At 40.6% G+C, this 23,659-nt stretch overlaps 2 protein-coding genes across 2 annotated transcripts; both read right to left on the reverse strand.

Annotated features, from left to right (window-relative positions):
* Nucleotides 1-1,930: 1,930 nt before the first annotated feature.
* cfap206 (cilia and flagella associated protein 206) lies at nucleotides 1,931-10,886 on the reverse strand. Its single transcript, XM_084091592.1, has 12 exons — nucleotides 10,687-10,886; nucleotides 10,532-10,615; nucleotides 9,838-9,928; nucleotides 9,405-9,593; nucleotides 7,278-7,436; nucleotides 6,984-7,198; nucleotides 5,543-5,662; nucleotides 4,881-5,076; nucleotides 4,284-4,424; nucleotides 3,964-4,157; nucleotides 2,918-3,061; nucleotides 1,931-2,811 (listed from the first exon to the last, which is right to left on the reverse strand). The coding sequence occupies exons 1-12, from the start codon at nucleotides 10,792-10,794 to the stop codon at nucleotides 2,584-2,586; spliced, it is 1,869 nt and encodes a 622-aa protein (XP_083947718.1). The 5' UTR covers nucleotides 10,795-10,886; the 3' UTR covers nucleotides 1,931-2,583.
* Nucleotides 10,887-11,413: 527 nt separating this feature from the next.
* Nucleotides 11,414-22,484, reverse strand: il20ra (interleukin 20 receptor, alpha). Its single transcript, XM_084090556.1, has 7 exons — nucleotides 22,276-22,484; nucleotides 21,283-21,409; nucleotides 19,126-19,331; nucleotides 16,271-16,446; nucleotides 15,510-15,654; nucleotides 15,104-15,243; nucleotides 11,414-13,112 (listed from the first exon to the last, which is right to left on the reverse strand). The coding sequence occupies exons 1-7, from the start codon at nucleotides 22,325-22,327 to the stop codon at nucleotides 12,429-12,431; spliced, it is 1,530 nt and encodes a 509-aa protein (XP_083946682.1). The 5' UTR covers nucleotides 22,328-22,484; the 3' UTR covers nucleotides 11,414-12,428.
* Nucleotides 22,485-23,659: the final 1,175 nt, after the last annotated feature.

The following is a 23,659-nucleotide window of genomic DNA, read 5'->3' on the forward strand; positions in this document are numbered from 1 at the left end:
TTTGTCGTGCGTCGTTTGTCGTGCAGTGTTCGTGCAGTGTACAGGGGGAAAAGAGAGGCGATTAACCTCTCACGACCGGCAATCGGATGGTCGGATGAATTTCTGGCATGTTAGAAATTTTGGTCGCTCCTCGTGACTATATCGCACAGTTGAAGCAGAGCTACGAACCGATTGCCCTAAACTCAGTGTTTTTTCCCTCACTGCGCCTGAGCAAAAACAGTTTCATCTGCAGCAAAAAAAAACAAAACAAAAAACGAAAAAAGGGAGATCTTAAAGTTCTGTAGTTCAAAGCTACAAATTACTGTTGCTTACCTCCAGTTCGTGTTGCAAAATGGATTAACCATTACCCACTTCTTCCAAGCCACCTGCGATGTAGGCTACACTTTGCCTCTTTTATTGTTAAAAAATGTTTTGGAAATAAAGCTGTTTTTAATTTTCATTGATGAATTATTGCAGTGTTCGGACATATTATAGACTGTTAATAATTAATTATATGTATATAATTCATTGTAATCGACCTAAATGTTTTAGACAATTTTTAATGCGGAGAAGTAAGCTTCTATGTAATATTTTATTATCCTCACAGCGCGTTGGTTATGCGGTGATGCGCTATGAAATTGTTGCGTGGCAATTTAATTATAGTAGCCTATCACTTTAATAGCCTATAGGCCTTCCCTAATAATAATAATAATAATAATAATAATAATAATAATAATAATACAATAATACTAGCCTACTAGTAATTTAATATATAAATTGGAAATGCTAAATCTTCTTGATATTGATAGCTGATGCTTGTTTTGACAATATCTCTGGATAGGCTACATGATATCTTCCATAGGCGCAACCCGGCACGAGGATTTATCGCGCTGATTCGCGCATATTTCACACGTATAGTGTGAGCAGTCAAGTCGCAGCTCGACGTTCGGACCGTACAGTGTGAGCACATAAATCCTGAGCTTTGGCTTTACATCGCATGCGATCTACTCGTTCAGTGTGAGTAGGTTCCTTGCTGAAATAAAACAGACATCGCACAGTGTATGCCCGCCTTTAGTGAAAAAAATAGATGCAATGATGCTGATTATTTTTACTATTGCGAGGCGAATAAAGAGCGCTTCTCTCATGAGCGTGTACACAGTGAGCACTGCTGGACTACAAGGGTTCATGTTGTTGTGTTCTATGTTGCACACGGTTCATGTTTATCATCAGCTGAGTGCTCTCAGTTTGTCATGTTTTGTGTGGACACACAGTCTGTGACTGCTCTCATTGGCTGTGTGTCCGTGTCATGTTTTGTGCCGACACATGGCTTTGTTTTGTTTGTTTCTATGTGCTCTGATATCTATTGTCTTAACCCAGTCCTTCTAGTTATCTGATTATTGATTTCCTCCACCTGCTCTCCCTCGGTTCCTACACATTTTTAATTTCAAAATTCCATACTTTTCCAGACTCAAATTTCCAAACCTCTCTGTAGATTTTTCAGACCATAGGGGCTTTCGCACCGGATAGTTCTAGGAACGAGCCACCAGGGTGGATTCCCAAGAACTACTGTCTGGTTCCCTTAGGAATGTTTTCCTGGTTGCATCCCATACACAAAAGAAATATATTTGAAATATATTTTCAGTATATATTTTGGAATATATGCAAATATTTGAAATTGGCCCAATAAATATATTTCACACTTAACATCATATATTTTTGTTATATTTCAGAATATATTTCAATGTATTTGGAATATATGCCACATATATTTTGACACTTTTGAGGACCCATACAGAAAAAAATACATTGAAATATATTCTGAAATATAACAAAAATATATGATGTTAAGTGTGAAATATATTTATTGGGCCAATTTCAAATATTTGCATATATTCCAAAATATATACTGAAAATATATTTCAAATGTATTTCTTTTGTGTATGGGATTCGCACCGCCAGTAGGAACTGTGAAGTGACGTAAGCCACGCTTGTTGTTGTGACCTTTATTTTGACGGCACTGAAAAAACCAGAGCCTGAGCAAACAAGCAGGGTTCTGGTGTTTCGCGTGTGTTCGGCCAATCAGCGAACACTAACATCACTGGTAGTTCCTCTAGTGCTGGTTTAGACCGACTCTGAAGTAGGAGCTAATTTAGTTCCTCCAAAGGAGTTCCTAGAACTAAAATCGTTCCTAGTTCCTCTGGTGTGAACACGCCAAAATCCGGGAACTTCCACCAATAGCTCTGGGAACTGTGAAAAGGTTCCTCTGATGCGAAAGCCCCTCATATTTAACATAAATGGTTCATACAGCATTATATGTGGTTTATACAGTCATCAGTGAAATTTTTATTTTCTCCTTTTTTCCATTGGTTTTCTCGAGTAATAACACGCACTTACATGATGAGTAGAACATAACTGCATATATTCACCTCTGACACATCAGTTGGATTCTGGAAACGTGGTTTGATGTGACATGATCACCAAACAGAAAAGAACAATCTGATTTTGCTTCTTTATCAGTTGCTGGTCTAAATGGCACACAAATATCCAAATACTAGTCTATGAGGAGGGTCATGTGTGGAAAGCTCAGTTTATTGAGTGTGTAGATCATTCATCAACAGCTCTGGTTAAATCCACCGTGGTCATGTTGGTGGCAGCGCTCGTCCCTCCTCTCAGCCCGCACAGATACACCTGAGGCTTGGGTACATTACTCTCTCCGTCTCGCTTTGTCTGGCTGCTGGCGTCTTTAGGGGGGAACGTCTGTGTGCTGTTGTGCCGTCTCATGTGACTCAAATCAGTCTGCATTGAGCGCGTCACTTTATTCCGTAGATTTGCCTTATTAGAGAAGACAGAGAGACAGTTTCTGGTTAAATTCCCTCAGTTCTCTGTGTGTCTGCGCTGAGATCGTGTGTGTGTGTGTGTGGTTGGGGTGGGTTCTAACCAGTTTGATGGCTTTTCTCCTGAGCTCCCACTCGTTCCACTCATGAGACCTCACGAGGTTGGTCTCCAGAGGGTGTATCTCCGTTTGTATGCTGGCGTCACTTTTAGAGATGACTCTCACCAGCAGTTTCTGTCCTGACTGCATCTGAGACATGAGCAGAACACACTTAAGCTTTTACTCTTTTTTTCTGGACTGCAAGACTTGAGAAATTAGAAAATGCCGGGCAGCCTGTTTGAGGAGCGAGAAGCCAAAGGACCTTCAACTCACTCTTGTGCACCATTCGAGACGCAAGTCTCACCTCAGAATCATCCTAATCTACACTTCTTTCCCTCTACCCCCACTCCTCCTCTCTCATGCTGACATCACCAAAATTCACCCAAGAATCTATATGGTTTAATGTGAATGATTATCATACAGTATTACACATGTTTGGTATCATTTCCCTTACAAAAAAAAAGTATACTTCAAGTTTATTTTATGAAGTATACTTAAGTAATGTTCCAAGTATATTTTTAAATAAAAAAATCTAACTTTTACTATTTACATTTTTACATTTAGTCATTTAGCAGATGCTTTTTACATACTATAATGTATGTAGAGTGACAGTTATGGCTGCATGTGAACCTGTCAGGTGTCGTCTAGGTTGTATTTTCTTTTATCTTGTGTAGTCTCGTGGATGGTTTTAAAGGATAAAGGCCGGGACACACCAAGCATCGTTTTTGAGCATTGTTGACTCTAGTCAGATGTAGAATCGGCATCTGGCCGATGAGAGAGAGAACTCTGATTGGCTGTTAGTTCTCCGCTAGTTCTTTGACGTTGGCTTGGTGTGTCACGGGCTTCAGACATGTCACTAAACCTGTCCCTGTTTCAGCTGTCTCGCATCTACCAACGACCTTTGACTTCAACAACAAAACATATGGGAGTGTTTTCTCCACCCTCTTGAAAAGCTGTGTATTACTGTCCTAACTGCACTTCAATGTTGGCATGTGTCATATTTCCTCCTGCTGTCCATGAGCAGTCAGGACAGGCCGACGTCACGCTGGCACCTCAGAGTAGGGAGTCACACTGGCAAACTCCTGATGCAGCTGGAGCAGCTGGATGAGCTCGGGCCTCCTCTTCGCCATCTCCACCACAGCGGCGCTATATTCATCCGCTCTACAGGCGAACTCGTACGCAGCGCTCCTGGAGCTGAAAGCGTAGTACTTCTCCTTGTGCTTCAAGACGCCAATGTTTGGATTACCTGAGAACAAGAAATCGTGTGCAGGTTATCTGCCCATGAACACAGTCACAGGCTCATTTTCCCAAGTTGGAAGACATCTTATCAGATGTCTGCGTCAGTCAGAGCATGTAGATTCACTATTTGTACCTGGCAGTAAAAGGCCGTTCTTCTTCACGAGGGTGAATCCACAAAACCCCTTATACTGCAGTGGCACATTCTCAAAGTTAGTTGTGCTCTCAGGAAAACACCACTCACACGAACGCATCTCTGACACAACGACGCGCTCTTCTGTAATAAAAAAACATGTATAGGATATAACGATTCTACTGAACTGGGTAAATCTCATGTCCACGTCATATTTCACCCCGACATCAAAGACATTATTTATGACTATTAAAGAGGTCATATTCTGCCATTTTACAAAGTCTTGATTTTGGTATTGGGCTCTTCTGGAATAGGTTTTCATGCTTAAATCTTCAAAAAAACACCACATTGTTCCCATATTTGACACTGTCACACAATAGGTCCCCTTTTTTTATCATTTTCTATTTGAACGGCCGTGATTCAGAAACATCTGACTCCAGAATGCTGTGATTGATCGATCAAAATCAAGTATTCTAGAGAGCCTCTCTGTTTCTGTGTTCTGATATTAGAGTGAAACATGACCTGTTTCCTCCTCAGTCCTCCAGCTGTACGACAGCAGCTCAGCAGGCAGTGGTGTGTGTGTGTGTGTGTGTGTCCCACCTGTGGTCGCAGTGGATCTGTGTGTGTCCGTGGGGACCTGCAGGCCGTGTAGCAGCAGCTCCATCTGCTCGGGGCTCAGCAGAGACGGTGCGGACAGGAAGGGCCTCAGGCCGGGCAGAAGGTTAGTGAGCATGCTCAGTATCAGCATCTCCGCCTCCAGCCCTGCCCACAGCGAAGACACCGCTGAGAAATGAGGCTGGCAAAAAGAGAGACGTCTATTATAAATCTGCATGTGATCACAAGCATGGCACTATTGAACTGAAGAGGAAAAACCCAGAAACTTTCTGTAATGGAGCAGGAGAAGCACTTATTCAGATGGACTCTAAAATCTCATTGGATAAACTGTGTAATAAAGGAACTGATATAAGGACACCAGACCAGACCACACATCAGTGTTATACTACATTAATGCAGTCCACATCCAGAGGGCACACTTGAAAATATCCAAATGCCTAACATTTAAAAAATATTGTTTTGATTTCATGTAAGTGAGCACAAGCACAATTTCTAGCAATGTTGATTAAATTATTTTTCTGTCACTCTATGCCAGAGTCAAAATCTTCTATAAAGGGGGAAATAATAGAACAAGTTTTAAAAAGTGATTTTTAGTAGATTTCTAGCAATAGATTTTAAATGGCAATAACGCCGCAGAAGTCACTCACGAACACTTGCGCTGTAGGCACTGTAGTGTTACTGTGCACGGCGTCCCTCAAGAGCGTCATTCGAGTCATCAGGTCAGTCTGTAGCCGCGACACTTCCTTTGCACACAAGATAACGTCCGCCTGATGAAAACATGAACACCAAATGATTAAACTGTTATATATTAATTTCTCAGAGAAAAGCAGGTCAAAGGGGTTAGAGGATCACCCAGAAACATGCCGCGATTGACCAATAAGAATCACATATTCCAGAAAGCCCGGGAATAACCTGGATTATGAAACAAATGTTTGGTTGCAGCAAATTAACCAGCTTGATCTCACAATTTTGTGAGTTTATATCACAATACTGGCATTAATTGCAACTTTATCAGGATGGTGCGTTTTATGTATCGCTATCTAAAACCTTGGACACATAATGGTAATTGATATGATTAGCCTTTGGCTTGACTACTGTAGGATTATGTTTGGTTTTATTATTTATATTTTATTATTTCTAATTGAATTACACACTTGTTTCCGGTGTGGTGCAGAGGAAGAGTCTTAATACACTTAATACAACAGAGATCGGACAATCAACAAGGTAACACACAGGGCTTACATACATGGGGAAACAGAACAGGGAAACGAGACACAGCGGACAAGACTAACGAGACACAGGTGTGACAGATGAACTAATGAGGGTTACACGGACTTCAAGCCAGAGCCCAAGAGGAGAAGAAGTCTTTCCTTTGAGTTTTCCGCGTACAGACGACACCACTGTCGAAACGATCCCCATTCACACGGATCCGTGAAAACGACTAAACCGCTGTATTCTGCTGCCAGGCCACTAGATGCCGATGAAACACTATAGACTGAACACGTAATTCGCATGTGCATGACGTCATCGTTTTCAGAGTTTCACGATTTTATTGTTTACACGGAGACCGTTTTCAAAAACATTGAAAACTTACAGTCTCTCACTTCCGCTAATTCCCGGATATTTATGACATCAGCGCAGACTTCAGCTCCTCATCACATCTTCTGTCCAATCAAATGCTCTCTAGAATATGAAGCTCCACCCCCTATGGTATAAACACCACCTGACCAAAGCGACCGTTGGCACTCACGGAGCATTATGTGTTGGAGATGTGTGTTCCGTTGCTCAAACACTCGAGTTTTATTCTGTTTTCCGCTGGTTAAGAATGAAATGGTTAGAATTTATTCACGCCTCGACTATTGAATCCAACGTATCATCAGCGCTCAGATGTCGCTTCCATGTCGCTGTCGAGTACGACCTGCAGTCGGTGAGGTAAACTAAAAGCTATTGGGTATTTAAAAAGGGGGAGGAGCCATTTATTCAATACGTCCCGCCTTAGCTTCCTGTTTCAGTGGAAATTATGTCAACGCTTCATACAAAGCTGCGCGTTCCAGGGCACTTCAGTGTGTGTGTAACTGTGAAACCCACCAGTATGAAGTTGAGGAAGGCCTCGTGTTGTCTCGTGTTATACAGGGCCTGTCTGAGCAGGTCTGGCTGGACGGGGTCCTCGGGTCGCCCTGTGTCCTGCTCAGAGATCTTCTCCAGCAGGGCTGTGTACTGCCAGGCCAAGCGCTGAGCTCCGGCCAGCTCCCTCTCTGTATCTGCGACCGCGGCTGGAACCGCCTCGCTCAGGATGGCCGGCACTGCAGGGAAACACACATGGAGAAGTGACCACTGATGCTACGGTCATGAGAACGAGAACATTGGGAAGCCAGCACGTACAGTTCTGGATGCCCTCTCCTCCCTTCTTGCTGTCCTTGTTGAAGAGGCGTATGCCGCTGACGATCAGACTAAGTTGAGTCAGCTGCTTTTCTTTGTCTTGTTTCAGCAGAGACATGAAGGTTGCCAGCTGTGACTGTGGGAAGACGCTCTGCTGAGCCGCTGAAACGAACACACGTCACACACAGGCGCATCACAGAGCTGCGGGACAACATCAACTACAGAGTGCTCATTATTCACTTCACAATGGATAATCCACTCATGAGTAAAGTAAGTATTATGAATTTAATCTGATAGACGGATGAATATATAGTAAAGTGTAATTCATTCCCATGATGCAAAGCTGAATTTTCAGCATCATTACTCCAGTCTTCAGTGTCACATGATCCTTCAGAAATCATTCTAATATGATGATTTGATGATCAAGAAACATTTCTGATTATTATCATCACTGATGAAAACAGTTGTGCTGCTTCAGATATTTGTGGAAACTGTAGGCGCGTTTCCATTACAGATTTGTGCAAAACTTTTGCGGTTTTTTTTTCTAAATGTCGACAAAAAACTATTGCGAAATGACGGCGTTTCCATTAACTGATGTTATGCGACTAAAACTTCATTTTTCCTCTCGCGATAAGTAAAATCATGTACTATATCCCAGCCACTGCACTGGCCATTATTATTAATGGAAGGAGATGTGTGTGTTTTCAAGCATTAATGGTGAGGAAAGACCCTTATTATACTGTGAGCGGCTCATATGAGGAGTTTCTGGGTGTTTCTCCCTCAGATCTGCTGCGAGGTCTTGATTGTGGCATTTATTTGAGGTTTAGAATCCATTATTCCTGTAATTCTTTTGTCTTATATGTGTTTAATAAAGAGCTCTGTCTCGTATTCTGTCCAAACACACCGCGTCATCTACGTCAGGTGACTGTAAATGCGCAAACACTGTTTCCATTGCAGTTTTGCAAAATATTTCTTTTTCGAATTGCCTGAAAAACCTCCTCATGCGAGCGGAAAAAATTTTTTTGCGATAAATGAGATTTTTTGCGAAATTGACGTGTTTCCATTGGCCGTATTTTCAATTCGTGATTTCAATTTTCGCAATTTGAAGGGTAATGGAAACACGGCTAATGACACATTTTATTTTTCAGGATTCTACGATGAACAGAAAGTTCAAAAGAACAGCATTTATTTGAAATACATTTTTTAAATCATTATAAATGTCTTTACTGTCACTTTTGATCAATTAATCCACACTGAATAAAAGTATTCTTTTTTGTATCTAAACCCACACTTCTGAATGGTAGTACATTTCTAAATATTTACTGGGGCACCAAAACTAAACTACTGTATGAATGTCATTGAATTAATAGATAACAATATTGAATTAACTGGTAACTTTTAGTTTTAAAAAATGTCCAAATCCTTACAGGATAAAAAAAAAGGCTTAATCTTAGAGATTACTCTTAGTTGGAAGAAACTCGTTTTGACAGCTTTGTGAATCTGTTTGTCAAAGTTTAAAACACCATCACAAACCACACATTTTTTTAAAATCAGATGTTTCCTCAATAAACCCAGCTTAACTCAGTTTTAGATTAATTTCAGCTCAGATATCTAACACACGCCATGCCTTAACCTCATCTAAGCCGGTCAGCAATCTTTCCAAGGCAATGGAAGAGTTTGGCTTACAGGGAATCATCAGCATAACAATGAAACGTCCATATTTACCCAAATCATTCCTGAAGGAGCATATAAAGAGGAAAGAACATCGGTGCTAAAATAGACCCTTGAGGGACACCACATGATAGGATAAGAGTATGATGATTAATCGTATCGGACGCTGCTGTAAGATCGAAATATATATAATAAACTTACTAGAATCGGTGGACAGATAAATGTAATCTCTACTTTGATGTGTTTTGCAGATATCACAGATATCATTTTAATCAAGAAATGTCTGTAATTTTCCAACATCTTAGCCAGGAGTGGAGGTTCATTTTGACCCATACAACGTATTGTTTTACAAATTTAGCCATGCGACTTCTGACTGGTTTTGTGGTCCAGGGTCACATGTATATTAGTGTGTGTGTGTAGCTCAGCTCCAGCTGGCTGTAGTGGGGGTGTTGTCCATACCTGTGGTCTCCCTCACGGTGGTGATGTCTGTGGCCGGCCCGAGGTTGGAGCGCTGCATGACGTAGCTGACGATCTTGCTGTACAGGCCCTGCAGATCCTCTCGGGTCTGCGCTCGGCAGTCCGTGATCTCTCTGCTCAGAGACGTCAGACGAGACTGCAGGAGCTTCTGCTGCATCTCCACAAACTCGCCTGAGACACACACACACAATCACTGGATTTCACCTGCAGAATTTAGCTAAACTACTATAAATGTGACCGTACCTTAAGCATCAGATCAGAAGGAAAAGAAGTAACAACTGCACTAAATAAATACATTAAAAACACTAAACTCTACTCTATAGTTGGTCTCTCATGAACTGCACTGAACGACTAGTATTATTAAACTGCTAGAGCCATAACTCTGGCATCCGGATCTAGTAAATGATCCACTTACGTGGAGATGTGTAGTTCATGTCAAAGTAAACCTGCATCTTAATGGTGTTCAGAGTTGGACTCGCCTTGTCCATGAGTCTGTCCACACACAGCTGAAGACATGAAAGACAACGCCATTAAATCAAAGTCACGTTACACTTACTGCTCCTGCAAACAAGTTCTCGTCTATTTATTACCTAGAAAGTAAAGTTTGACAAGACAAACTTTGATGTTGGCTTGAGAAAGCCTGGCCTGAATGTCTTAAGCAGATTTAATATATTTTTGAAGGGAAGCAACTTTTTTTAAAGGGTCATGAAATTTTAAACTAAATATTCTGAGATTATGTGTGTTGTTGTTAGATAGTGTTCTGACCAGCAGAGGTCATCAGTGTGTGGAGATTCGAACGCTTCGAAACAGTGAATCATTTTACGAAGCAATCGGCTCAATAGATTCGAAGCTTTGATTCGCTTCGTGTGGCGTGAGTCTCGCGCTGAATGCGTGAAAAACAGGGGTTTCATTAATCCTTTAAAAGCAGTTTTAATATTTTTTTTATATTTATTTCTTTCTTTCTGTTTATTTATTTTATTTTATTTTTTCTTTATGTTTTATATTTATTTATTTCTGTTTATTTCTTTTTTTTATTCTGTTTATTTTTTTATATTTATTTATTTCTGTACTCGACATGTTTCTCAACTATAACATGTACAGGTTTTTACCTCAATGAGTTTCTGCACATCTTGCTTTGTAAGAGTCCTGTCCACGTTAAAGTGATTCCTGGGGTCCAGAACAACAGCTTTGACCTGAACAACACACAAGTAATGAGCGACAGACTCATTCATCAGCTCGATCTGTGTGATTCTCAGTCACTCACCATGAACGCGATGAGCGTCTCGGACAGAGTCTGTCCTCTGCTCAAACATGTCTGCGCGATCTCGCGGATGATGTTTCTTATGACGCTTTCAGCCTGTGTACTCGACATGTTTCTCAACTATGACATATACAGGTTTTTAACTTGAAAAAGTCCAGACTGCTTGTGTTGTGTGGTCTTGTGCGTCGAGTGATTGTCATGGAGACGGAGGGTGTGCGGGTGCGCTTCTGCAAGGCGCCGGAGGAGGCGCTGCTGCACCGGCCAAACCGCACGAGCCTGTTAGTGCACTGAAACACACACACTACACTAGTGATTACACTACAGACACAGATACAGGCTTGCGTTAGTATCGACTAGGCGAAAACCCCGTCCACATATTGACTCTGTGATATCAGTGTCTGTGTACACCGAAATAAACCCCGCAGGCTGGGAACGTCTGGAAGGATAAGAGTGTTTGAAGTGTATAAAAGCTTTAATAGCACTAGTGCTGTTTTCCTTCTGCAGTGAACAAACAATTCAATCAACTCTGACCCTCAATAACACAAAACATTAACAGCTATAGTTATTTAGTAATCAGCAGCAAATCATTTAGACATGAACCTGGCTAAAAACCATAAAACAGTATCAATAAATCACTGTGAAACTGAACATCCAGTCAGAGATCGTGTGAATAAACTTTAGCTACTGCATTGGTGATGATGTGAAGAAAAGCTTTATCTGAACACACTCCTCCAAGTTCATATATTTATTGTTGTGATGGATCAAAAGATGACAGAATTGTAGTGATAAAAAAATATATAATGATAGCACAGGACAGGAGAGAGAGCCTGAACCGAGTTCGTTCTGGTTTTATAATCATTCACAGCAACTTAACTTCAATATAAAATAATCATTTGATATTCATGTACAGTTAAAATAGATACAATATTATATAATATACAGAAATTCCTTCAAAGACGATACTTTTTTTCTGTATCATTGTTGATTCTCACTCACAGTTTTGTTTTGTTTACCCTTTGTCAGGGTAGACACTACTTTATTTTATGTGAAGAAAACTGAGATTTGTTCAATATGTTATACTGTCTTATGTTTCCAATGTTCACAAACCATTGTTCACTTCTTTTTAAAGAGATATTTTTTATGTTACATCAGAAACTGAACACAACATACTGAACAAATCTTGCTCTTCTATTTATTCCTGCATAATGGATATTTGTCCCCCGTCTGCTGCAATGCTTTCTGCTGCATGCTCATCTACGGCTCAATAAACACTTGAGCATGAAGCAAAGTTTCCCATGAGCAGCTTCCAGGTTGTGTTCTTCTAGGGAAACCGATGGCTATGATTAAATGTAATGTAATACAGAAGCTAAAGGAAGCTAAGAGTCTTGTGTTCACAGTAAGTGAGAGCTTAAGCAGTAAACTGCTGAAAATCCTTCATTATATCATCTTGTTTGCAAATCTTAAAGTCATCATGGAAAGGAAGTTGCACTGGTCTTTTCATCCCTATTGTGTCGTATATCCGAGTGAAACACTTCAGAAGAGAAGAGATGCTGCAAGAGGAACTTATTCTGATTCAAGATTATTATGATACGCATAAATAAAAAACAATAATGATGTGCACCATTTGATAATTACTTAAATATTCCATAAAAACATGGTGACTTTAAAAGTGGACACCATAGATAAGGCACATAGCAAGTGTACAGTGTAAGGTCTCCTTCATATTCTCACGCGAGTTACTCTGTTTATTCTGGGTTGGAGTGGATTATTAGGCCCCAGTTTCGCTCCATTTTGGTGAAGTCATCCTCCTGCTCGGCGCCTTCCTCCGAGGACTGTCTCAGGACCAGGTTAGGCAGGAGCGAGACGGCTTCGGTCTGGATCTGTGGCCCGTCCTCGAGACCCAACAAGCCCATCAGAGGGATCGTCAGCCCTCGAGTCGCTGGGCTCCAGTCCAAAAATATCCGTGCTTCCACGTCCTCATGGTTCTGCTCGTCCTCGCCCTCACAGGCGTCCTCGGGCTCAGTGGGGTCTACCGTGAGATCTTGAGTCCTGTATGGGCTGAGCTCGGCCGGACCCTGGCCCGGCGCGGGGAAACCGGCCGGCAGCACGAGGCCGTAGTCTCCAGCCTCGCTGTGAAGAGGTTCCTGTGGCCACGGCTCCAGCTCGCCGTCCTCTGCGTCTGCTGGACGAGCTCCGGATCCGGCCGGCGGCGGCTCGTTCTGCAGCGCATAAGACGCGGGCGGCTCCGGCACAGCGTTCCCAGCCTGAGCCGTGGACGAGTCTTCAGCGGAGACGGGCTGAGGCAGAGCCGGAGCGCAGAGCGGAGACCACTCCTCTTCAAACCCACCCACTTTCAACATGTTAATGATGATCGTTTGAGGCATTTCCGGTTCGAAGGTTGGCAGCTTCTCACTTATTCGAGCCACATGCTGAAATTACAAAAAAGTACAGCTTTAAAAGTCAGCTTTATGTCTACAGCGCTTTATACAGTACATAATGTTTCAAAACCACCCAACCTGTCCCCCCTGTTCTATAATAACCTGTTATCATGCAGATTTGACCTCTATACAGAGAGTAAAATGCAATTATTTTGCTAGTCCTGAAACAGGAAATGTTACATTAACCTGTTAACTGCTGATTGCTCATTCAGATAAAAACTAATGGATTATTGTACGTTTACTTCAAATATCTTTAGAAAGCAGTATTTTTTTCTATTTTTACCCAAAATAGGATGAGTAAGCTCCAGGAAAATATGGACATTCAGCAATTTCTGTAGCTGAACAAAACGCAGATAGAAACACTTTGACTGATTAAACATGAAGATAATTAATGACCGTTGTAAAAGTATTATGGTTTATCTGTGTTCTACAAGCCCATCTCGGGTATTTTCATAAGGATAATGTATTTTTCTAATGCAATACCAACTGATATATCACTGTATACAATATTATAAAATAATATAATTTCTTTTCAATTTCTATTTTACTGATAGATAGCATTTTTTTTTTCACGATTTCTATAGATATCACAATATATTATATTTACTGACCCCAAACATTTGCATGGTAGTGCGTATCAGATATTAGTTACACTTTATTTTGTGATTTAATTTGAATGGAAAGTGAATGTGGACGAGCACACAGAGAATGAACCAACAAACACACACTACTGTTCGGGGTCAGTAAAGTAAGTACTGGGGTCTTTTGGGGTCAGAAAGTAATACTTTTACTGAGCAAGGGTGCATTAAATAAGATTAAAAGTGACAGTAAAGACATAATATTTTATATACACTACCGTTCAAAAGTTTGGGGTCAGTAAGATTTTTAATGTTTTTAAAAGAAGTCTCTTCTGCTCACCAAGGCTGCATTTATTTAATAAAAAACAATAAAAAAAACAGTAATATTGTGAAATATTATGACAATTTAAAATGACTGTTTTCTATTTTAATATATTTTAAAATGTAATTTATTCCTGTGATCAAAGCTGAATTTTCAGCATCATTACTCCAGTCTTCATGTCACATGATCCTTCAGAAATCACTCTAATATGATGATCTGATGATCAAGAGACATTTATGATTATTATCAATGTTGAAAACAGTTTTTTACATTCTTATTTCATGATGCTATGATGAATAGAAAGTTCAAAAGAACAGCATTTATCTGAAATCTAAAGCTTCTGTAACATTAAACACGACCCTTCAAAAGTTTGGGGTCAGTAAGAATTTTAATTTTATTTTTTGGGGAAAGAAATAAAATAAATCAATACTTTTATTCATCAAGGATGAGTTAAACTGATCAAAAGTTACAGTAAAGACATTTATAATGTTAGAAAATATTCTATTTTAAATAAATGCTGATCTTTTGAACTTTCTATTCATCAAAGAATTTTGAAAAAAAAATGTACACAACTGTTTTCAACATTGATAATTATCATAAATGTTTCTTGATCATCAAATCATCATATTAGAGTGATTTCTGAAGGATCATGTGACACTGAAGACTGGAGTAATGATGCTGAAAATTCAGCTTTGATCACAGGAATAAATTACATTTTAAAATATATTAAAATAGAAAACAGTCATTTTAAACTGTAATAATATTTCACAATATTACTGTTTTTTTATTGTTTTTTATCAAATAAATGCAGCCTTGGTGAGCAGAAGAGACTTCTTTTAAAAACATTAAAAATCTTACTGACCCCAAACTTTTGAACGGTATATATGTATATATATAAAGCTTTTTCCCCCTTTCTTTTTTTAATTGGAAGGTGCCAGTGTGCCATTCTGTTTCGGATACATGCAATGCCTGTGAACTGGAGGTGTCCTAATCAGCTGCTGATAAGCCCAAGACAAATAAGCCTAAATATGGTCATCTAACAGCGTGTGTTTGCATCACTGCGTGTGTGTGTGGTGTCTTACCGCGCTCTTGGGCAGGGTCTGCCTGTGGTCGGTGATGTAGCAGTGGACGAGCCCGCCGAGCACCGCCAGCACACACACACAGAGCGCCGACGGCAGCACTCCTCCCAGCATGGCAGCCAGCAGCTGATCTCTGAACGGGTCTACAGCACAGGGAACACATCAGCATCAGCTTACACATTAACACACACTCACACACACACTCAGAGCGTCTGAAGACGAGGAAGTCCAGCTCAGAGCACGCTGGGAAAACACCTCAGTTATAGTCATGCATATTATGCAAAACTGATAAAGGGTTTAAAACAACAGCAAAGGTTTCCTCAACTTGTCCTGTCGCTTATGCCAATCAAACACCGCTCAAACCTGTTCACCTGACATTCTGAAAGTGAAAACACAAGGATGGAGGTACCTTTGGGAGTCTCGACACACAGCGGCTCGCTGGGTTTGTAGGCCAGAGGGAGAGACTCGGATTTGGCATGAACCACCACGCAGAACCGTGTGGAGAAGTCCAGAGGGCCCAGCCACAAGCTCCCGTTCGTGAGACGCATGTGATTCTGGGAAAACAACCAGTTTAATTCGGCTGAGTAACACACACTCTTAAAAAACAAAGGTTCAAAATGTGTTTTTCACAGATCCTTATTATGAACAGATCTTAAAGTGAGAATCCAGCTTTTAATGTTGTTTATGTGTCTATGTTGTGTTTTTAATGTGCTTTAAGACAAACCGTGTGTAAATTCATAAGTCGACTCAAAAACACGCTTTGAAATCGCTGGTGTTTCTGACGTCACAAACTACCTTGTAACCAATCAGATCAACGTGTGATCGTCAACCAGTGGATCTCTGAGCTGAGTGAGTGGAGGCGGGGCTCATTTGCATATTCATAGAACCGCACATACCAAATGAGGCAAGGGTGTCGAGTTACAGTCAAGATATTTCAAGGCATGAAGACTTTTTTTGTTTCATTTAAAAACGTTTAAATGTGTAATTTTGGTGATCAGAGATGAGTTTTAAGGGATAAAATTATAGAACACAGGGGGACTTTAAAGAACCATTTTGTGGAGAACGTTTTAAACACCGTTTTCCATTATAAAGAACCTTCTGTTGAATAGGATGTTAAAGGTTCTTCATGGAACCACCAATGCAAATACAGAAGCTTTAAGGAGCACGAACCGTGTGATTGCTCCTGCTGTTGAACACAGAGACGTTATAGATCATGTGTGAGAAGATCTTCCACAGCGACTCCTTTTTCTTTCTCCTCTTAGTTCTCCATCTGAAGGGCCCCTTTATGGTGACGTTCATGTAGTTGTGCAGCAGATTCACTTCCACCAGCGGCGCTCCGATGACCGCTGCGGGACAGAGATTGAAGAGAGCCTTTACGAGGGTCAGAGTTCAGTGACGGCAGCCTTGTGTTTGCTTTCACCTGTGATTACTCATGTAAGGCATAACCGAGAAGTCAACGTGAGAAAGAGTCTGCACAATATAAACACAAAGACATCTCTACACCTCAGTGTGAAACATTCCTCCTGAACAATTCAATAAATCCTGAGTCACTGCATACCAGCACGACTATCCTTCCAGTTTAAAGGGTGTTGCAGGGTTGGACTGGAGAAAGAAATACACCTATAGCTCATTAATTGCGGAATACTTAATTATGTGGATTAAAGCTTTTGTCTTTCTGTTTCTTAACATATCAAATGACCCCATTTATAGGTTTACAAAACAAGCTCAAGTCTTTGTTGAACACGTTTGTTGGGAAACCTCACGAGAGCTCAGATTTCTCTGTCGACTGAAACATGTGAAAAACTGAAACTGCAGTTGCTTAGCGACTTCACATATTTCGCGTGTCAGCTGGTCATTATCACACAATAAACTGTTGACAGGCTGATCTGAACTCAAAGTTTATTGTGCAATAACTGGCCAGCCTGGCTGTCCATAATCTCACTCATTTACAAGGAAATATTGGTTTGAGTTCAAATTATTTTATGCTTTTATTACACAAGAAGAATGGAAGCGAGGAGTGTCCAGGAAAACTGAATCGATGTATCTGATCAAACTGTGTTTATTGTGCACTGTCTGAACTGTACGTTCTCATGCTTATTACAAGCTTACTTACCAAATCAATGAATACATATTTTGAAATGAAATACGGATTTAAAGTCGCGATGAATCAGAAGTATCATCAGTTCTTTTCTTCCATTTTGTGACATACAGAAAAAAGGCGGGGCTTGGTTCTATGCATCGGTTGTTGATTGGACGTTGAGATGTGGGCGCGGCTCTCAAAAGTGTATGCAGATTAGTGTGAGCTTGCAGGGGCGGGGCTTAACAAGATGCCAAAATGATCAATAGTTAGATATTGTGGAAAGGTGCAACAGTTTATGTTTCATGTGCCATTTTTCTTTAGGCAATGTTATTACTGTCATCAACAACAATCACACATGGATTTATGAACAGTAATAATATATACCATAGTCACTACAGTTAGTGTTATTACAGTAACACTGAGGTGGCATTAGTGAGGAAGACTTCTGAAGGTCACATGATTTTAGGTTCGCTAACAATAACTGCATTAAGCTGTGTTCAAAATGCCAGCAACAAAACATGATCCCATTCATTTCAATGGAGAGCGGGCGATTTGAGTGACAGTCGCTGACAGTGACGACAGGACGTTGGCTTGTCTAGCGACGCAACAAAGTTGAGATATGTTTAACTTCGGGAGCAACTATCCGGAGCGACAGCCAATAGGAGTGTGGAGCGCATGTGAGCCGTCAGTGTCGGCGGCAAGATGGAGGAGTTATTTTAGCGGATAGCAACTTTCCTATAATTTATGACATGTCTCTGTGTACATGCAAATCAGTGTCAAGCTATACTCTATTTGTATAGGCTTTAAAGGTGACATATTATGCCCCTTTTCACAAGATGTAATATAAATCTATGGTGTCTCCTGAATTTGTGTGAAATTTCAGCTCAAAATTCCGCCCAGATCATTTATTATAGCTTGTAAAAAAAAAGCTTGTCTTTTTGGGTGTGAGCAAAAACATTCCGTTTTTATGTGTCCCTTTAAATGCAAATGAGCTGTTGCTCCGCCTCTGTTCAGAAGAGGGCGGAGCCTTTACACGAGCTTCAGATACTCCGGCAATAACAAAACAGGCCAATCTCACTCATCCAGAATCCCAGACGTAACCAGCAGCGAGTGCAGCCTTACAGAGACTCAGGAAGAGGTTCAACTTTTAGACATTTCTGAATGGTTAGTGGATACATTTATGTAGTTGTTGTGGAGTTACATTGATTCATCTTATCAACTTGTGTTTAACTTTTACACAAGTTGACACCGTTCCCTGAGGTCTTTATAAGACAGCTGTGACATGCTTTGGTCATGGTGTTCAGTGACAGAACAGTCTGCATGTTTTGCTCACACTTTTGCCATTGTGTCAGAACTGGTTACACTGTTGTAAACCAAATGGTTCGCCGTGAGTGGAAACGTACAGATTAAGGGGCGTAATGTTATAATAAGATCCTCTTCCTACGCCAGAAGGGGAGCGAAATCTGATCGGCTTATTTTTTGACATGCTTGCAGAGAAAGGCTCACCAAAACAAAGTTACTGGGTTGTCACTAGGGCTGGGACAATAAATCGATGCATCGTGAATCGAGAAATGATTCTGGATCGATTCCAATTTTTGCATCGCGATTCTCTCTCGAATCGATTCTGAGTTTAGTTTTTAACAGCAGATGTCCCTGCGTGCTTTAGAAACAGGTCGCGTCTGCTGTTAAAAACTAGCCTAGAGCGCCATCTGCTGTCAAAAACTAAGCTCAGAATCGATTTGCGATGCATTCGGAAAAAATTGGATGAATTGGATGGAAAAATCGCGATGAATGGATATATTGTCCCAGCCCTAGTTGTCACTTTTCATGTTGTCTGGGTTGGTAGATGCACCGGGGACCCGAAGTCAGATTCTCATGATATGTCCCCTTTAATAAACAGTGATAAACAAAGTACCAAAACAGAAGTGGTTCATCAGTTACTCACTGTCGGTCATGGGACTGAATCTGTGTGTGGTCTCGCTCCAGAGGGAGTGTGTGTGTGCGCTGACGGCTCTGACTCTGGCGTAGTACTCCTCGTCCTGGTCGAAGGTCTCCTGAGACGCGTCACACTCGCTCTGTGTGACGGAGCCGCACTGCTCCATACTCCTCCAGCGCAGCCGCCCGCTGCCGCTCGCCTCCTCGTCGCCGTATCTGCAGGACAACAGCTCTTCACGTCTCATTACAGGTTCAGGGAAGCAGAAACACTGTCTGTCTCTGCTCTCACTCCTTCATCCCTCCCTATTCTAGCCTGAACTATTCTGGGGTGTTTCCTAAAAGCATCGCCTGTTCGCAAGTTCTGTCGTTATCAGCAGTTCAACGAGTCGGTGTTTCCCGAAACCATCGTTCCTACGAACATTCACAAACAGCATCGCAGAGTTGTGTCCTCAGATATAGTCCTCACATGCCATGTCTGTAATTCATAGCAAAACTTTAAAAAAAATTAAAGTAGTTATTACTCCACCACCTGCGTGACATCATTAACCAACGTGGTTAAACGACCAATTTGCGACAATATGGTTTCGGGAAACAGTCTTGACTAGCTAGTTGATTTCTTCAGCGATGCGTCTAACGAGTACTAACGAGTCACGGCGCTGTACGGGTAACACACCCCTGAACAACAGCTGAAACTCTGTGTTACTAGCACTGTCTTTATTGCCTCTTTAAGATTAATCACTTGCTGTATTCCTCATTTGTGTAAAAAGGATAGAAGCATGTCAATTTTGGTTTGTGGGGGTCGGTCCATATTTGGACAAAAAAGGCATGTGTACAAAAAAGACAATAAGGACTGCGTAAACATTTGTTCACAGTTGACGCAGCCGTCACGTCCCGATCGGCCCAGTGCTGCATCATGAGAGTTCATCATTTGCACGTGTTTTTAAGCCTTGCCAATATAAATATTCAAGCGCAAGAAGATGCAAAATTGAACTCAATTCTTTAGTGTGAGAAGTCTGATCACCCGAAGCGCGCACGCAGAAAGCCGCCTCTCAGACAGCGTGTGAATGCTGAATCCAGCTCTCTTGCACATCTTCTTGCACTGGAATGGACACATTCACACAAAATTACCTCAAAAAATGCTGGTCTCGGCGAGTATCCTAGTAAACGTAGTCTGTTATATCATAAGTGAACATAAACAGTAGAGAAACTAAAAGCATGTGTATCAGTATACTGGATCCGTGCAGCTCTTAAAGCGACAGCAGCCTAATATATTCCTGCTGCCGTCCGTGTCATCAATCTTAATCTGACAACAAAAGACAAAGATAAAATAACTGGGAAGAAAAAATGACTGAATAAATTTAATAAGGATTAATCTATATTTAATTTAAACAATGAAAAGTATGCAGTGCCATTTAAAAAAAAAAAACTGTATTTTATTTGCAATAAGTGTAAATAATAGTTAGATACTATTTGCACCTCAGTATTTTAGTGAAACAGTATGCAATAATAACATATTGAGTGTAAATTATATATTGATTAAATAAATGCCTAGCCCATCCCGATAAAAATTCCACTTTTCACATATTTTCTTCATATTTATTGAATATAAATGCCTTTCCAATCTGATATTCAATGTGAAAAGGTAGAAGAACGAGTTCGGCAAAAGGCGGATTTGAACTCATCAAAAGCCTCTACAACACGCCTTACTCCCTAATACTCCCAACAATATTTTATTTGTATGTTTGTTCTGTTGTATTTGTGCTATTGCTCGTAATTTGCAATTATTTTTTCCTTATTTTATTACTGACAGTTTACCTGTCTTTAAAAATCGTTAGGCTAGTAGTTTTTGGTGTCACAACCGTATTGGTCAAAAACAACAAAGACAATAACTAGGCCTATTTTATTTATGTATTATTTGTGTTGTGGTGAAGCTCATCTTGAGACGAAACAATGATACTGACATATTTTAAGATATGCTTTCAGTTAAAACAGCTCAAACATGCGTTTTGACCTCGGACTGTTAACACTACTCGGCTCACACACTGTTTTTTGCCTGTATAGTGTGGAGGTGTGTGTATTCAGATGCAGGGATTCAGACTAGCATTAGAGTCGAAACACTTCTCATGCGGACCGTGGCGGATCTGAACAGGTGTTTGATTCGACTCACTTGGCATATTCCACAGAGAAGGCGGTGTCGTTGGGAGATCCTTCTCCTGCCGTCCATTTCACGACGTTCCTCAGGTTCACGGAGGAGAAGTGGACGTCTCGAGGCTCCGGCAGTTCCTCCACTGATGCTGTTTAACAGAGACACAATACTCTCTCTTATTATTATGCACACAGGCCATGTTCACATTACTGACATGTTGGATCGTTTCCAGAACTTCACAGAGCGGCAGCAGGAAATGCATTAAAGTTCAGGCATTGTTGAAATAAATCAGATTTCGTGAAACCACAGGAAGAGGCACAGGGGTGTCTGACGGGTGAATCTGCTTCCTGTTGTTCCAGAACATCAACAGATCATCACACTCTTGACATTCACCTCAGAAACCCAGAGGATCATAATAAAGGTCAACACATGCCTTAATGTGAACGATCCCGTGCTGTAAAAGAGGCTTTATGAGGGAAAGAGAAGATATGACCCCATCATAAAATAGAGAATGCTTTTATTAATGGAAGCTTGTTTCTGCCACGGAATAAAAACAAGATAATTGCGACTTTATAGGATATTTTTATATTTTTAATATTTATAGGCGACTTTTTTTCCGGAATTGCGTGATATAAACTGGAAAAAAAAGAATTATGAGACAAAAAGTCGCAATTACTTTGAGGGAAAAAAAACTGTAATAAAAATTAAATAGAAACACCTTTCTAGAAATAGCTCCAAACAGACTTAAAATGACAGATATTTGTAAGCTTCATTAGCCTACTTATATTGTTATATTATTTTGTAATCACATAACTATGATATTATATTAATAATATATATGTCTATATAAGATTTAGAGGTTAGACTCTCCATCTCAGAATGAACAAGCGACATTAAAAGTAAAATATATAAACAAGGGTGCCGAGAGAGAGAGAGAGAGAGAGAGAGAGAGAGAGAGAGAGAGAGAGAGAGAGAGAGAGAGAGAGAGAGAGAGAGAGAGAGGGTGAGATTTACCTGTCGCTCCTCTCGTGAGCAAACACAGCGCGATCACTAACACGGTCTCCATATCTCCACACGCGTAATCCTGATCATTCTGTCCTGCTGTTGACTCTGCTGAGAGCTGGAGTGCTCTACATGTCTCTGGAGAGCTGATGGAGCGACCGCGACTCTCGGCTCTCCGCTACAGAGTCCCTCACCTCTGCTTCTGCTGCAGGTGTTGCTGCGCTCACGTGACCCGGCCCAGCCAACCGCTGCAGAGGCGTGGGAGGTTTCCTAGCAACGCCAACATGACCTAATTAATATTCATGAGACAAGTCTTCAAAATAACTTTAGCGTTTTAAAAGAATTTAAAAAATGTGATGCCACCTTACAGTTTACATTACAACGTCTTACATATGAGCTGTTTCCCCCTCGAGGGTAGTTCAGTAGCACTGTGTGTGTGTGTGTGTGGTATGACAGCAGACTGGTTATACTGGTGTGACTTCATTACGTTACCTGAATGAATGACAATTACAAATGACGAACTCACAATCTGATTCTGTCAATGTCAATATCTATCTATCTATCTATCTATCTATCTGTACTGAAAGTGTTTTTGTCCACACAAAACACTTCCCTTTTTATATATATATATGCAGAATTATACATGTAATAATACAGTATACAAACATTTTATATATAAAGTTCAAAATGAATCCAGAGCATCATAAGATATGAAGAACATTACAGGTAACATTTATATCAAAGATGCTAAATTCGCACATTAAGGAAAGAAAGAAAAGAAAAAAATAAGACATACTGGAGAGGAGGTATATGTATAATTAAAATAAAGAAGAGGAATTTAATTTTTTATAGACGACCATAGTTCTGGTTGCTTTGCGGTTTGGGAGTCCTTGCAATGTTTCAAAGCAAATCTTCATATCAGCCTTAAAATGGTAAATGTTAGGAATCCTTTCAGACCATTTACATTTGTGTATATAAAACTTACCAAGTAATATAATAAGATTTAACATAAAAACGTGATTCTTGTCTATATCTTTTTTGTCATAATAATAAAAACATCCCTTTTCCACAAAAATCGCTTCCCTCTGACTGAGCCTGAGCTGACGCGTGACCCTCTGTGTCCGGTCATGTGACTGTGTGATCTTGGTCATTATGGGTGATCCTTCTCCGTTCTCATCATTGTATTCAGTCATAATAACAGCACGTGTAGTTCTCCTGTCAGGGATCTGAAAGTAGAAACACTTGCTGAAGTACAAAAGATCTGTATTCTCTCTCTCTCTTACATGCAAATAAGAGGAAACGCTTTCACAGCAATTAGTTACAGCCGAGTGGAAGTTCATTATCTCAGTCACTATCAGCTTCTCAGTCAAAGATCCAATTACACAAATGACTGTAA

This window comes from Abramis brama, assembly GCF_963993115.1.
Source record: "Abramis brama genome assembly, chromosome: 18".
NCBI lineage: Eukaryota > Metazoa > Chordata > Actinopteri > Cypriniformes > Leuciscidae > Abramis > Abramis brama.